General features: G+C 45.3%; 1 protein-coding gene across 13 annotated transcripts in view; it reads right to left on the bottom strand.

The window, feature by feature from the left end:
* FRMD4A (FERM domain containing 4A) overlaps positions 1-17,370 on the bottom strand; it is a 682,989-nt gene that overhangs the window by 202,721 nt on the left and 462,898 nt on the right. For all 13 annotated transcript variants that reach the window (XM_074405013.1, XM_074405018.1, XM_074405014.1 and 10 more), the window contains one exon: positions 16,211-16,276. In XM_074405013.1, the coding sequence (XP_074261114.1) occupies positions 16,211-16,276 (66 nt within the window). The remainder of the gene's footprint in view (positions 1-16,210; positions 16,277-17,370) is intronic.

Here is a 17,370-nt window from a genome sequence, read left to right as displayed (position 1 = left end):
TCATTAGCTACTATTTTATAATAGAATTTGATTGGCTTTTATCCCTGATTCCTGGGAGGAAGAGAAGAAATCCTTGGAATTTCCTGAGTAATAGGATTATCTTTGTTAATCACGAGCCCTTTGGATCACCCCTGAGTTTATGCTAATGAGAATGACTTGGGATGGGGGTTGATAATCAGAAAGAACAACCATGTGATTAGACCCTGGGCTTTGAGCCATGTGTGACCAGCCTGACCTCCTAACCTCCAGAGAGGAGAAGGAGACTAAAGAGTGGGTCCAATCACATGGCCAATGATTCAGTCAATCACGCCTACATAATGAAACTCCAATAAAAACTCAAGATGCTGAGGCTCAGTAGAGCCTTCTAGTTGGTGAAAAGAATTAACGTGCCAGGAGAGTGTTGCATGGTAACTCTGGGAGGAAACAGCACAGATGTTTTGCATGTAGGATAAGGCCTGGCTTCCTGTGTCTCCTCGTTTGGTGAGTCCTGGCTTGGCTCCTTTATAATAAAACCTTCATCATGATTATGGCACTTTCCTGAGTTCTGGTGAGTCATTCTAACAAATTATTGAGCTGAAGGAGGTCATAGGAACCCTCACATTTGCAGCCAGTTGGTCAAAATAAAGGTAGTCTGGGGACCCCCAACTTTGCAGCTGGCATCTGAAGTGAGAGGTATCTTGTGCTCCTAAACTTGTGAAGTCTCTACATTAACTCCAGGTGGTTAGTGCCGGAATTCCACTGCAAGATGACAACTTTCCTTCCTCTTGCCTACCCACTCAGCACGTAACACTGCAATACCATGTGCCTTTCACAACAGGGCTCTGTCAGTCACAGGTAGGCTATTATGTAGCTGAAATCATTTTTGAATGATTCCAAACACTTGAAGGCAGAGGTGTTTGGGGTCCACAAACCCCCAAGGCTGGTTGAACTTTAGGAATCCAAACAATTATCCCAAGAACAATTTGGTGACCCTGTGACCCATTTCTATGCTTTCCTTCCTGTCTTCTGAGTGTCATCTAGTCTGTACACTTGGGTTTACTTAAAAATAGTTCAGCTGTCCCTTTTGTTACAAATAAATAAGAAAACAGATCATGAATTTTTGTCTCTACTAGCCATTCATTCACTCACTAGCCCAGTCAATAACACCGAGCCAGCCTTCTGATGATCCCAGCCACCATTGATTGCACACCCCCATCTTCCGGAGATAGGGTGCTTGGTTTTCTTATCTCTAATTCTTACCAAAATCCTGCAAGGTAGTTATTATAATTCCCATTTTAGTAACAAGAAATCTGAGGTTCATAAAGGTAAAAACATTTCCCAAGGCCATAGACCATTTATATGAGAAGACAGAGAGAATTTGAACCAGATGTGACTTTGTCTAGAGTGCAAGCTTTTCCCTCATTGGTGGCTCTTAAGTGCCAGTATATTTTCTGTTGGGCAGTGGAAAAATGCAAAAAATAAGATTAATGTTATGTAAGCTTTACATACAGCTAAATGTATCTTATTTAAAAGACTGTCCTTATTCAAGGCTGCAGTGAGCTGTGATTGTACCACTGCACTCTAGCCTGGGTGGCAGAGCAAGACCCTATCTCTACAGAAAAAATTAAAAATAAATAAAAAATAACAGATGGTCCTTTATTCTGATTTTATATCCTTTTTGGTGTGGTTTTTCTTTTTATTATGTAAATGAAGACTAAAGTAGATGATAATATTTTTTCATATACTGACTAGGAAAATGCAGAAAACAACTACAGCCCCACTTGCCTTTTATCTGTACATTTTCGGGTCCCTTACATCAAAAGTCTAGGAACCGCTGCATCACACTGCCTCTACCTATGAGCCTCCGAGGGAAGCTCCAGAAAGCTGTACAATCTGTACTCTTCCCTGCATTCAACTGCTCCAGCCTTGATCCACTGTGCAGTACCAAGCACGCAGGCTCCAGACAGCCTGTGCTGCATCTGACTCTGGCTCCATCGCTGGGACCCACTCTCAGCCTCTGACTCAGTATATTGGGGGCGCCGAATGGGAATTTGCATTTCCACGTCTCAAGTGATGCTGAGGCTGTTTGTCTCGGACCACACTTTGAGAACCGCTGATTTCAATCAGTCACCTTGATTCTGCTCCCTGTGTGAGTAACTGCTTCAGACGTGGGAATGACATAGCCTAGCTGTGGTCTGGGGTGGAGTCTGGAATTGAGGAGTGGGGAGGGACATCTGGGGAACAATTTCCTCTATGATAAAAAGAGTCACAACGGGGAGAAACTCCCTTTTCTGCTTTTGTTTTTTGTTTTGGAAACAGAGTCTTGCTGTGTTGCCCAGGCTGGAGTACAGTGGCATGATCTTGGCTCACTGCAACCTCCGCCTCCCAGGTTCAAGCAATTCTCCTGCCTCAACCTTCTGAGTAGTTGGGATTACAGGCACCCACCACCATGCCTGGCTAAATTTTGTATTTTTAGTAGAGATGGGGTTTTACCATGTTGGCCAGGCTGGTTTCGAACTCCTGACCTCAGGTAATCCACCCGCCCTGACCTCCCAAAATGCTGGGATTATCTTTACAAAAGATTGACACTATTTTAAGAATAAGAGGGGCCAAAGTAAAGGAATGCCGATAAAGAATTTTGATAACACCAACATAGGGCCCACTTTCTTGTAGTAACATATCTTAAGATCTATCAGCAATTTAAAATGTAAGAATCATTGCACTTACTGATCTATTGCTACCCTAAAAGGCCTCCATGTGATATTTTAAAATCCTCTTCCCTAAAAGAAAGAAATTCTTGATCAGTTTGTAGTGGCATTTAAGCATTTCCTAGAGAATGTGGTTCTCCAGGGAACAGTCAAAGATTGCTGGAATTCCAGCAGGCCCTGCTGGTCACATGCTCTTCTGAGCCTTGCACAGTTGACCAGAATATGCTTGATTGCCCCTAAACATGGGTCCCACTGTGCACTACAAAATCACATGCTGCAATCTCTAGGAAGTATACAGCAACAGTTAATACGTGAACTTGTGGCAACTTCATCTGTGAGTAAAGGTCCAATCACTATCTCGTTAATAAGGGATAGTGTCTGCCTTCAGTACTTACCTCCCCACAGGTCAAAGCCAGTATGATCCATCTGGATAAAACTCTGCTTCAGCATCATTTTAATGTAAAGTATTAAGGATGGGGTCTTTTGGCCAGGCATGGTGGCTCAGGCCTGTAATCCCAGCACTTTGGGAGGCTGAGGGGGATGGATCACCTGAGGTCAAGAGTTCAAGACCAGCCTGGCCAACATGATAAAACCCCAACTCTACTAAAAATACAAAATGTAGCTAGGCATGGTGGTGGGTGCCAAGATCATGCCACTGTACTCCAGCCTGGGCAACACAGCAAGACTCCGTCTCTACTGAAAATATAAAACTAGTCGGGCATGGTGGTGTGTGCCTGTAATCCCAGCTACCCAGGAGACTAAGGCAGGAGAATTGCTGGAAACCTGGGGGCAGAGGCTGCAGTGAGCTGAAACTGCACCACTGCACTCCAGCCTGCTGGGTGATAGAGCAAGACTCTGTCTAAAAAAAAAAAAAAAGATGGGGTCATTTATAAGTTACTGGGACACCATTGAAATCATGTTTTCTATTGTATCTGCAAGAATGTCGACTGATCTGACATACTTGGAGCATAAAACCTAGTCCACTTATTTAGATGGCAATCTGAACTCAGCATGAATACATGTGCATATATATTCTGCCTGTCATCCTATGACCTTGACACGTGAGTTATATATGGCATTGGAGGGATGAGCAGCAATAACCAGCATTCATGGAAAGATCGGGGGATGATGTGGCGGAAATCTGGGAGGTCGGGCAGTGAAGACATTTTCTGATGGACTGTTAACCCATCACTTGTCAACTGAACTTCCACTGAACTCTATAAATACTCCATGAAGCCTTGCACAGAATCATATGGAAGACCAAATAATTAGGGATAATAGCACCATAAATTATGTAGCACTTCATAGTCTCCTAAATGCTTTCCTCAAAAGCCAAGGTAGTTAGCATTCCCATTTTACACACGAGGTAGCAAAGGCCAGGGACTTGCCTGGGTTACCATGGCTACTAAGTGGTCCAGCCAAGGCCTCTGATCCCAGCCTAAGAGATGCCTGTGCTGTGCCAGACAGTCTTCAGAACACTTCAGATGTTCTAGTCAATTTAATCCTCATCACAAGTCTATGGGGAAGGTACTACTTTCAATGTACAGAGAAAATTACAGCAGGAAGACAGGAGACAGTCAGTGTTCCCTGTTGACAGATGAAGAAACTGAAGGTTAAGGAGGCTGTGCAACTGGTCAAGGTCACAAAGCTGCCAAGCATCAGAGTCAGGTTTTGAAGCCAGCCCATTTGGCTCCAGAGCCTGGGCTCTCAGGGTGCTGGAACCTGCTGGTCCTCTGCAGCCAGGTGGCCAGGTTCTGAATCAGTTCTCACCCATTTAACAGCTGTGCAACTCTGAGTAAGTTACTTAACTTCTCTGTGCCCCAATTTCCTCATCTGAAAAATGGGAATAATAATATCAGTTACCTACCTCATGGGGTTGTGGGGCTGAAGAGATGACTCAGCCAGCTCTGTACCAGCTTGGAACAGAGTCTGGTACAAAAATAAGAGATCAATCAGCTAACGTGATGGTTAATCACATACAATTCCCAAAGCGTTTGAAATGTGGTACATAAAATTAAGGCTCCCTCTATTAGGAAGGAAGGGAGGGAGGGATAGAGGAAATGTGGCATATAAAATTAAGGCTCACTCTATTAGGTTGGTGCCAAAGTAACTGTGGTTTTGCCATTACTTTTAATGCAATTACTTTTGCACCAACTAACACATTGAACTTTTCAGGAATGTGTTTGCTTATTAGTATAAAGAAACGGATGTGGCCGGGTGCAGTGGCTCAGGCCTGTAATCCCAGCACTTTGGGAGGCCAAGGCGGGTGGATTTGCTAAGGTCAGGAGTTCAAGACCAGTCTGGCCAACATGGTGAAACACCATCTCTACTAAAAATAAAAAAATAAAAAAATTAGCCAGGCGTGTTGGCATGTACTTGTCATCCCAGCTATTCGGGACGCTGAGGCAGGGGAATTGCTTGAACCAGGGAGGTGGAGATTGCAGTGAGCCAATATCGTGCCACTGCACTCCAGCCTGGGTGACAGAGTGAGACTCCATCTCAAAAGAAAAGAGAAAAGAAAGGATGCTTACGTTTCCTATCATCTGTTTTCTACCTAAAGCAGAGATTTGCAAACCCAAAAGAGTCTGCCAAGACCCCTCAGAGCCTCCCTGTCAGTGGGCTTGGGGCGCCAGGTGGTGGGGTTCAGACCCTCTCCATGTTCTGATATTGGACAAAGAATTCTGCAGCAAAAAGAAGTTTGAGAACTGCTGGTCCACAAGACTATACAGTAGGGTCACACGGTGGTTTCTGCCCATTCCTATGGACCCAGCTCCCTGCAATTGTAAAGTTTAAAGCCCCAGCTCTGGTGGGCAGGGTATTGTGACTCTAATGGCACAGGCCCTGCACAGAGAGTAGGTAGTTTGTACTACAAACTGTACAAAACTGTACTCCTGACCTCTCTGATACACTGTCATCAACAGCTCACAGTCACATCAGCAGCGTGGACCAGTTAGACCGCAGAGATGACGATGGTTTCTTCTTTCAACCTGCACCTGGCGCTGTGTGTGAGTGTGAGTGTGTGAGTGTGTGTGTGTGTGTGTGAGAGAGAGAGTGTGTGTGTGTGTGTGTGTGTGTGTGTGTGGGCGGGGCGGGGGGGATGTCCCTAGATGATCGCATCAATCTGCTGTATCCTGAAGCTCAGCCCTGTCTCACAGCCTCTCAGAGAGGCTAAAATTCCTCTTTGTTCTAACCAGGGCAGAAAGAGAGCTCCCCACCTCTTCCACAAGGGCCTCGGCTGCAGAAGGAAGATGGACTGTGTCTCCTCCCTCCTCACCAAGGGGGAAACGACTCAGCTGCTTGTGCCCCCACAAGCGTTTCTTTTATGGACTTTTCTTATTCCTCTACGTCACTCAATGCATTTTTGATTACAAATAGATTTACCATTGCATTATCTGTCTGTGCTCTGTATCTTAACACGTCTTTCTTCACCATGTGCTTTTCAAATGTTAAATATTATCAGCCACCCCCGGGGGGCTGCGAAGACATCTGTTTTGCTCATTTGGTGGAGTGCCCAGCTTCACAGAGAGGAGCCTAATAAATGATGATGGGATCGCAGGGAGGTGTGAGGTCAGCCCAAAGCAGGGCTGCCTGAATCCCTTTGGCTCTTGTTTTAGGAGGTGGCCTGGTGGCCTGGGAGGTCCCGGACAGAAGGTTCATAACACTGAGTCCCTCCGTCTGCTCCCAGCTTCTGCATACGCCTTCCCAGCCCTTGGCTGCGACAGCAACTCCTAGTGGATCTAGACCAGACAGGAGCAGATGGCAGACCTGGAGCATGCTTCAGTAGATGGCCCAGCCGGCAGACCACAGTGGGCACACCTGCCCACACTGCGCGATTGGGAAGATACGGAAGCAACATTGTCTTCTCTGCTTGGCAACATACACTTTGGGGGGATTCCTGCTTTACTTGGTGGAAAATAATCTCTTGCATTTTTGCAGAGTATCACTGACCACAGAAGTCACTAAGGCTGGGCTAAGAGGGTGAATATGAATATGGGTGTGCACCTGTGCCTAGAGAATCCAAGGTTAGGTTAGGTGCGGTGGCTCATGCCTATAATCCCAGTACTTTGGGAGGCCAAGGTGAACGAACCACCTAAGGTTAGGAGCTCGAGACCAGCCTGGCCAACATGGTAAGACCCTGCCTCTAACAAAAATACAAAAATTAGCTGGGTGTGGTACGCACGCCTGTAATCCCAGCTACTCAAGAGGCAGTAGAATCGCTTGAACCCAGGAGGCAGAGGTTGCAGTGAGCAGAGATCGTGCCACTGCACTCCAGCCTGGCCACAGAGAGAGACTCCATCTCAAAAAACACAAAAAAGAGAGAGCCCAAGTTCATTCGCCTATTTTAGGTAGCACTATTACAGTTCTAGATTTTTTGAAAGTCATACACTTTTGTAGCCCGTAATAGGCCAGACTATTTACTTGCCCTCAATGCTAATTTACTGATAGCTCACATGAATGTACTTGACCTTCAGGACAGAATAGCACCAGCATCACTGTCAGACAGAGGACAGTGACAGGAAGGCAGCAATTATTTCATCCACGGCTGTGGATGTTTCTTCCACACCTGCTAGCCCAAGGCTAATACATGACACGGATGTCCTCCATGATGATGTGTCATCTCTTTAAGGCTTTCCCAGATAGATTAGGAGCAGAGTTGAAAGGAATGAAAGACCTGGGTAAGCCCATCTTCAGTTACAGACCTGGGATAAGGTTTAAAGTCTTTAACTGCCATCGTTTAGGGCGCTGGTCTCAGGGGCTGGCGGAGCAGCCATGTTCCAGGTGAACTCTTTTTTTTTTTTTTTTTTTTGACACGGAGTTTCGCCCTTGTTACCCAGGCTGGAGTGCAATGGCGCGATCTCGGCTCACCGCAACCTCCGCCTCCTGGGCTCAGGCAATTCTCCTGCCTCAGCCTCCTGAGTAGCTGGGATTACAGGCACGTGCCACCATGCCCAGCTAATTTTTTGCGCTTTTAGTAGAGACGGGGTTTCACCATGTTGACCAGGATGGTCTCGATCTCTCGACCTCGTGATCCACCCGCCTCGGCCTCCCAAAGTGCTGGGATTACAGGCTTGAGCCACCGCGCCCGGCTCCAGGTGAACTCTTAATAGATGATGTCACAGGTTTTTATTACATATACTGGTTGTGGCGCAGTGAAAAGAGAATGGGCTATACTATCAGAGGACCTGTGCTGAAGCTGCATATACTTAACTGGTTATGTGACCTTGAGCAAGTTATTTAATCTTTTTGAATTTCTGTTTGCTTGCTACCTAGTTTACATAGTTACTGTGAGGATTACACAAGATACGCTCCATATAAATTCTATAAAGAATTGTAGGTGGGGTGTGATGGCTCATGCCTGTAATCCCAGCACTTTGAGAGGTTGAGGCAGGTAGATCACCTGAGGTCAGGAGTTCAAGATCAGCCTGGCCAACACGGTGAAATCCCATCTCTATGAAAATACAAAAATTAGCTGGGCAGGATGGCAGGTGCCTGTAATCTCAGCTACTAGGGAGGATAAAACGGCAGAATCGCTTTAACCCAGGAGGTGGAAGTTGCAGTGAGCCAAGATCATACCATTGCACTCCAGCCTGGGCAACAGAGTGAGACTCTGACTCAAAAAAAAAAAAAAAAAGAAAAAAGAAAAAGAAAAAGGAGTCGAGGGGCCAGTGGCATAATAGACAACATGTCTGACTATGGATCAGAATGAAAAGGAAAAGAAAAAGAGAAAGAATCGTAAAATGTAGTCATTATTGTGCCAAACATCCAGTATTACATCTGCGTAAACCTAAACAATTCTATTGCATTCATAATTTTTTCTCTAGCTTAAATTGTTTTCCCTCTGTCTTCTACAGCAGGAACCCCCAACCCCTGGGCTGTGGATTGGTACCGGTCTATGCCCTGTTAGGAACAGGAGGCGAACACTGAGAGACACTTCATCTGCATCTACAGCCGCTCCCCATCTCTCACGTTACTGCCCGAGACCTGCCTCCTGTCGGATCAGCAGCAGCATTAGAGTCTCGCAGGAGCGCAAACCCTGCAGTGAACTGCGCACGCCGGGGATCTAAGCTGGGTACTCCTTATGAGACTCTAATGCCTGATGAGCCATCACTGTCGCCCATCACTCACAGGTGGGACCATCTAGCTGCAGGAAAACAAGCTCAGCACTCCCACTGATTTGACTTTATGGTGACCTGCAGAATTATTTCATTATATATTACAATGTACTAATAATAGAAATAAAGTGCACAATACATGTAATATGCTTGAATCATCCGGAAACCATCCCCCCACACCCCTCTGTGGAAAAATTCTTTCGTGAAACCAGTCGCTGGTGTCAAAAAGGTTTGGGCCTGCTGCTCTAGAGATAGCCATCCAAAAGAAATATAATGTGGGCCACAGAAGTGAGCCCAATATAAGATTTTATTTTATTTTATTTTATTGAGATGGAGCCTTGCTCTGGCGCCAGGCTGGATGTAGTGGTGGGATCTCGGCTCACTGCAACCTCCGCCTCCAAGGTTCAAGTGATTCCTTTGCCTCAGCCTTCTGAGTAGCTGGGATTACAGGCACCTGCCACTACGCCCAGCTAATTCTTTGCATTTTTGTAGAGATGGGCTTCACTATGTTGGCCAGGATGATCTTTATCTCCTGACCTTGTGATCTGCCTGCCAAAAGTGCTGAGATTACAGACATGAGCCACCATGCCCAGCCCAGATTTTAATTTTTTTTTTTTTTTTTTTTTTGAGACGGAGTTTCGCTCTTGTTACCCAGGCTGGAGTGCAATGGCGCGATCTTGGCTCACCGCAACCTCCGCCTCCTGGGTTCAGGCAATTCTCCTGCCTCAGCCTCCTGAGTAGCTGGGATTATAGGCATGCACCACCATGCCCAGCTAATTTTTTGTATTTTTAGTAGAGACGGGGTTTCACCATGTGGACCAGGATGGTCTCAATTTCTTGACCTCGGGATCCACCCGCCTCGGCCTCCCAGAGTGCTGGGATTACAGGCGTGAGCCACCGCGCTCAGCCCCAAGATTTAAAATTTTTTTAGTAGCCATATTAAAAAAGCTAAGAGGTGAAATTCATTTTATTATATATTTATCTTAATATATCCAAAATATTATCATTTTAATATGGATTCGCCAAGGCAAAAATCATTTTCAAGACATTTTACTTAAGTTTCATAGGAAGTCTTCAAACTCTGGCAAGTGATTTATACTTGCACACGTCTCAGTTTGCACTTTTCATCAATGGCCACGTGTGGTTGGTAGCTACTGTGCCACGAGATGCAGCTTAGATCTTTACAAATGCTCTGTCTTGGTTGCTTTCTCAGGATTACAAGCCCTGTGTAATACACGGCAATAATCTAATTGCTATCTTTATTTCCCTTAGAAAACACTGAGCAGTCACAGTTTGCTCCACTTCTCAGAATTGTAGGGACACTTTGTTCCTCTATTTGCACATAGTAAACAGCTGTAAATGTCTTGCCAATGGCCACTAAGGGACTGGGTCAGAGGGGAGAGACACAGAAATCCTAAGGCAGCTTAGAACTTGGAAGGGGGCCTCACATCATGGGGCAACTCCCTACAGAAAGCAAGGTGTGAGGTTCATAGTGGCAGAATGGAGGGGATGGAGCAGACTCCTATGTGTAAAGCTCTATCATTGAAGGGAAGGAGGGCCGGGCATGGCAGTGGCTCATGTCTGCAATCTTAACACTTTGAGAAGGGCCAAGGCAGGAGGATCACTTGAGCTCCAGAGTTGGAGGCCAGCCTGGGCAGCTTATGGAGACCCTGCCTCTCTAAAAATTTACAAAATTATCCAGGTGTGGTAGCGCACGTCTGTCAGTCTCAGCTACTGGGGAGGCTGAGTTGGGAGGAACACTTGAACCCAGAAGGTCAAGTTTGCAGTCAGCTGTAATTGCACCACTGCACTACAGCCTGGGTAACAGAGCGAGAACCTGCCTCAAAAAAATGTGGGGGCCAGGTGCGGAGGCTCACACCTGTAATCCCTGCACTCTTGATGGAGCTGAGCCATCATCCAGCTGCTCTTAAGTAGAGTTTCAGGACTTAAGGAGCTCCCTGGTAAAGATGTGGTGTCAGGAAATTGCCTGTGGATCTAGGGATGAGCCTCACCTAAGGTCAGGAGTTTCAAATTGCAGTAAGCTGAGACAGGCTGGCCAACGTGGCAAAACCCCGTTTTTACTAAAAATTAGTTGGGCATGGTGGCGCAGGACTGTAGTCCCAGTAACTCGGGAGGCTGAGACAGGAGAATCGTTTGAACCTAGGAAGCAGAGGTTGCAATGAGGCTGAGATTGCATCACTGCACTCTAGCCTGTGTGATAGAGAAAGACTCCAACTCAAAACAAAAAGAAGAAAAAAGTGGGGGTGGGGAAGAAATTCGGCCACTGAAGAATACCTACTCCTCTAAAGTGGTGGGGAGAAGCCCTGGAGCCAAGCCAGCCTCACAGTGGAAGGTCAGGTCGGTTTTTCTGGCGCTGGGCTGGCTGCCTGGACAGGATATCTACTCTTACGAGCCTCAAGAGAGCCAAATAAGGAAGGGCCACACCTCAGCCATTCCATTCTAGTGAAAATCCACTCTATTTTTACGAAGGTCAAAAGAAAGTGTCCAGAATTTTCCCAACTTACGGCTTCCTGTACCCGATCTAGCGACTCTCACTGTTTGGAAATTCTTACTTAAATCATTCTCATTATGGCTAAAGTACACTTCCCTTTCTCTGAGCTCAAAATGTTCCCCAAAATATACATGGAGGTCAGAAAAAAAAAATGAAGAAATTAATTTTCAAGGAGCAAGGACAGGGTAAGACCTGGGGAGCTGGGCTGACCATGACATGCTCGGTCCTCACATCTGGCTGCAGCATCCAGAGGAGGCAGTTCCAAGACTGAGATGAGGGTGACCCCTCTCATTTTGACGAAGGCTTTTTTTTTTCTTCTATTTTTTTGAGACGAAGTCTCGCTCTGTCACCCAGGCTGGAGGGCAGTGGCGTGATCTCAGCTCACTGCAACCTCTGCCTCCCAGGTTCAAGTGATTCTCCCGCTTCATCCTCCTGAGTAGCTGGGATTACAGGTGCGCACCACCATGCCTTTTTTTTTTGTATTTTTAGTAGAGATGGGGTTTCACAATGGTCTCTCATCATTTCAGGAGGTCTTGAACTCCTGACCTCAAGTGATCCACCTGCCTTGGCCTCCCAAAGTGTTGGGGTCACAGGCGTGAGCCACCACGCCCAGCCTGATGAAGGCCTTTTTTAGTACATTTCCTACTGGTGGAAGCAGCTTTGGAAGACAGAGCAGAAGCTGCAGGCTGAACTGGAGGACGAGCCAGCTATGCAACCTGCCGGTGTCCACAACCAAGGCTGCAGGCATGCTCTGTGGCTGAAGGCTCAGGCCATCTTGCAGCTGCTCTTAAGTGCAATTTCAGGACTTAAGGAGCTTCCTGGTAAAGATGTGGTGTCAGGAAATCGCCTGTGGATCTAGGGATGAGTCTGCCCTCCCCTAGTGTGAGTAGCGTGTGATCTACTCGGAGCAACAGAAAATTTGGAAGCACAGATTCCACCTGGTCATCTGAAAGTGCTATACGGAATAAGCATGAAACATTAGGATGACAGCCATTTTTTTCTCTGCAACCCAGAGAAGGAAAATGTTGCGCTCATAGTGGCCGAGTTTACAGCGCTGCGTGGTTGTCTGCTTAGTGCATCCTCTGGCAAGAGGCAACTGGGGAGTTGATTTTAACGTCATCAGCTTTCTTGCCCAACACGGATGCCGCAGAAGCTCCCCCACTTCTGAAGGTCTGAGGTGCAGCCTTTGATGAGTCTCCTATCCTAACTGTGCCTAAAAACTAATCTCCATGATCTGCTCCATCTTATTAATGTCTTTCAGTCAGTTACCCTCATGCAAACCCATTTTTTCTCTGGGGGACAGAAACACTTGCTCTGAACCTGACTCTCCATGTTACAAACCTTGTCGGGTCAATGGAGGTGTCTTTTCCACCCATCCCCCTATTTACAGCTCCAGGCCAAAAGATCAGGAAAGCCACTGCCTCATCTAAAACTTATTTTTTATTTTTTTTTTGAGACAAAGTCTCACTCTGTCACCCAGGCTGGAGTGCAGTGGTGCAGTCTCAGCTCACTGCAATCTCTACCTCCCAGGTTCAAGCAATTCTCCTGCCTCAGGCTCCCAAGTAGCTTGGACTATAGGTGCATGCCTCCACATCCACCTCATTTTTGTATTTTTAGTAGACAGGGTTTCACCATGTGGTCCAGGATGGTCTCTATCTCTTGACCTCGTGATCTGCCTGCCTCAGCCTCTGAAAGTGCTAGGATTACAGGCATAAGCCACTGCGGCCAGTCTCATCTAAGGCTTCTTACAAATACTCTGAAATTATTCTTAACAACAACATCAGTCTCAGTGTTTGATATATTTTGATGACTAAAGTATAAATGAACCTGAGGGCTATCACTCTATGAATGTAAAATATGAAAAAGAATAGTATAGGTCAAATTGTTTTACTAAAAACCTAGAGGTGGGTCCAGATGAGGTAGAGAATCCAGATTCCCTTTAGAAAGGATACTGCCTGACAGAATCCTGGGCAACAGAATTTTGCAGAGGAGGAAAAAAGAGTGATATATTTAAGCTGTCTTTTATTCAGTAGTTTTAATTTTTGTTTCTCCGCGTTTTGCTGAAGCTCATTCAGCAATTAAATTTAGAATCTTTCCATATATATAAATAAATAAATATATATGTATTTAGCTTAACACACACACCATTTCTATCTATACATAGGTAGATACACTATCAATGTATAGTGTGTGTCTCTATGCATAGAGAGTGTATATCAATGTACAGATAGATTGTATGTATATATATAGATAGTATGTGTATCTATCTATCTATATAGACAGATTGTGTGTGTGTGTGTGTGTGTGTGTGTGTGTGTGTGTGTTTGTGTGTGTGTGTTTATTAAGCTAAATCCCCTGCCAAGCAACTGGTACTATGGCAAGAAGTCTTTGGGAGAAGCAATGCCAAGACATCTTATGGTTCATCCATTCTTTCAGCGAGTCTGTATTTAGTGACATTACGTGCTTGACCCTGGGCTACGTACTGGGGATACACCGTGATGGAGACACACATCTAGCTCTCAAACTGTTGGGGCTCCAGGAAGTGATAACAAGTACACAACCAATGACAGTGAGGTGTGGCTATGTCATAAGAAAGAAACTCTGGACAGAGGCAGCTAAGACCCAGACTAGGCGGGAGGGTCAGGGAAAGCACTGGTATGGGGTGTCTTCCAAGTTGTGAAGTAAAGACCTAATGGAGACCAGCCAGGTCCAGGGCATGGGGGTGTGGGAAGGAGCATGTTCCAGGAAGAGGGAATAACACAGAAAGCCTGTTCTATAAAGCGGTGGGAAAAACGTGAACTTCTCTCATTCGCCTAATTCAACATTTTCTTAGTTTTATAGGGTTGAGGATAACTGTTCCAAAACAGTTGCGCACATCAATAATTAAAGCTATTTTTTTTCTCAAAGCAGGCTGGCCAAGAGACAGTTTTTGAACTGCCACTTGAGCTCTCAAATTCCCATTCTAGAAGGTGGCTTCTTTCTAAACCTCCAAGCTTTGATTCAGGAAAAGCATGTAAAATACACCACACCACTCACCTATGAACTCTTCACACTGATTCTTGGCATTTTGAAGCCTCAAAAGTTTCTCAGTTAACGATTCTGCTAATTAAAGAGATCTCACTCAACTTGATGGTTTCCCTTTATTGCCTCATTCCTCCAAATTCAAACCAGAAGCTTGACTTTTAATGACTTTAGGCCATGGAATCCAGCCTAAAAAGGCCGTAATTGAAAATGCAGGAGAACCCTGTATATGGGGATATGTTACTCACGGCATTTACCTGTAATAGTGGAAAACTGTTTTTTTTTTTTTTTTTTTTTTTCCCCCCAAGACGGAGTTTTGCTCTGTCACCCAGGCTGGAGTGCAATGGTGCGATCTTGGCTCACCGCAACCTCTGCCTCAATGGTTCAAGTGATTCTCCTGCCTCAGCCTCCCAAGTAGCTGAGATTACAAGCACATACCACCACGCCCAGCTTATTTTTGTCTTTTTTTTTTTTTTTTAAGTAAAGATGGAGTTTTACCATCTTGGCCAGGCTGGTCTCGAACTCCTGACCTTGTGATCTACCCACCTTGGCCTCCCAAAATGCTGGGATTACAGGTGTGAGCCACTGCACCCAGCTAGGAAAACTGTCTTTTAAAAATCCCTTAAATATACTCAAATGGGGGAACGATTAGATAATAATGGTATATCAATTTCTATAATTTATATAGCTGTTCACAAAAATGATAAATTACAGTAACTTAGAAAATGTTAGTGAAAGACAATATTAAGTAGAAAAATAAGATACGTGGAATTACACATATGATTATAGCCATGCAAGGAATATAAATATAAAAAATGCTAGAAAGAAATCCACCCAAAAGAGAACAGCACTTGAATTAGTGTCATGTGATTGTGAGCCTTTTCCTATTTTGTTTCCTCCATTGTATTTATATAGCCTTTATAATTTGAATCCCATTAAAAGTACTAACTCAAAGTCAGCAGTTTGATCATTTTCAATTCCAAGCAGCATGTACAAGGCAACCCGAGACAAAAGCGTGTGCACGTGAATTTCCCCTTTGAAGTCGCATTATTTCCCCCATGACTGAGCAGGTGGGCATCCTCTCAACCCACGGATGAACTGCGACTTCTTCACTGCAAAATGTGATAGAGAATGAGACACAACACCCCGGGACCTAGAGATAGACATCTAACAATATATAGCAAGGAAATGTAATAAAAATTGGCATTGAACAACAGATCTGGAATGGTGAACTCTTGAAGTCAGAATTGGAGACACCATTCTTGGGAGCTTTGGGTCAAACAACGGTCTGTTTAAAAGCAAGTTGAAAAAGAGGAGGGTCTATGATTCCAGTTACTTCTCCAACTTCACTGACATGGATGTGTTCTCAGTTGGGATTAATTGATTGATTTCATGCATCTCAGTGACTCCAGATGCTCACAGGTGATGCCAATGTCAACCCATGGGATGGGTAAAAAGGGATTTGCTTAGCTCTTAGAGGACAGAGCACAGAGACTGTTCCTCTTTATTCTCAACTGGAAAAGAACAAAGCTTTTTCTCTCCCTTCTGAGCAAGGAAGACTAAATCAATTTTAGTTACAGCAAGAGTTATTTAGGTTATGTTGTAGTTAATGGCATTGTGCAATTTCCTTTTCTAGAAATTTGCAACAATAGGGTAGATATACATCTGGCCTTGAATGCCTTAGGCTGGTGTACAGACACAACCAAAATAGCACACACACAAAACACCCTGTTGTGTCCTAGCCATTCTTTCACAGATTTTAACAGACAAAGATTTAAAAACAGTTTACCATCTCCCCCTTCATTCCCAGCCAAACCAAAGTCTGAAACCACATCAGTCTCCAGAGAAACTTAGAAAGTTGACCAAAAGTGATTTACCTGCACTAGGAGTTCCAGCTTCCTGTCATCAAGAAGATGTACTTGACATCGGCGGCCCTCCGTCATCTAAGAGGAAAGAGAAATGGTAGTCACTTTCACAGCCAAAGGGTTAGAGAGTCACTGATGCTGGGCTCTGCCAGGCACATTCCTCTGGGCAAAACTTCCTCTGGGAGTTGGCACTGTATAATACCAGGAATTGGAAGGACCAGTTCATTCATTCATTCGAAAATATCTACTGAGCACTTTCTTTCCTTTTGAGACAGAGTCTCGCTCTGTCAGCCAGGCTGGAGTGCAGTGGTGCAGTCTCGGAACACTGCAGCTTCCGCCTCCTGGGTTCAAGCGATTCTTCTGCCTCTGCCTCCCATGTACCTCTACAGGTGTGTGGTGCCACATCTGGCTGATTTTTGAATTTTTAGTAGAGACGGGGTTTAATCATGTTGGCCAGAATGGTCTTGATCTCCTGACCTCATGATCCACCTGCCTCCGCCTCCCAAAGTGCTGGGATTACAGGCGTGAGCCACCTGTGCCCAGCCTGAGTGCTTTCTATACGCCAGGCACTTTTCTGGGAGCTGGGTGTACTGTGGCACATAAGACAAAGTCCCTGTCCTCATGGAGCTTATATTCTAATGAAGGAGATGTAAAATAAGTTAGCAAATACATATATAACATATTCTCGAGGTGGTAAGTGTTGTTCATTCTTATCTTCCATTCAATAATTGTATCCACATGCACTAAGGTCAGAGCTCAGGATCCAATCTCTGCCTCCTCCTCATTTATCCCACTTGCTGGTAACCAGAAAGCAGATGACCACCCACCTGGCAATGAATTTGATTTCTGTGTTAGTTAATCAACCCCCTTCTTGTGTATGACCTGATTCCCTGCAGTGTGGTCACCAACAATAGAAAAGCACTGGAGACGAGCCCACAGGCAAACCCAAGCTTTCCCGCTTGTGCCTTTCAGGACTAAAATCTCTGAATGGAGTAACAGAAAGACTGGGAGATCCAAGTCTAGTCTTGGTGCTGCTGGTTACAAGGGGCTGCAGGACTCGGGATAAGTCACCATTCGTCTGCATGCCCCTGTCTCATACACAAAAATGAATGGGCGGGGCCCAGTGGGGTGCTGGTGAATGTTTAACGACTGGCTTTCTAGAAGGAAAAAGC

This window comes from Saimiri boliviensis, chromosome 8 (assembly GCF_048565385.1).
Source record: "Saimiri boliviensis isolate mSaiBol1 chromosome 8, mSaiBol1.pri, whole genome shotgun sequence".
Lineage (NCBI taxonomy): Eukaryota > Metazoa > Chordata > Mammalia > Primates > Cebidae > Saimiri > Saimiri boliviensis.
This window is presented reverse-complemented; position numbering and strand designations above follow the sequence as displayed.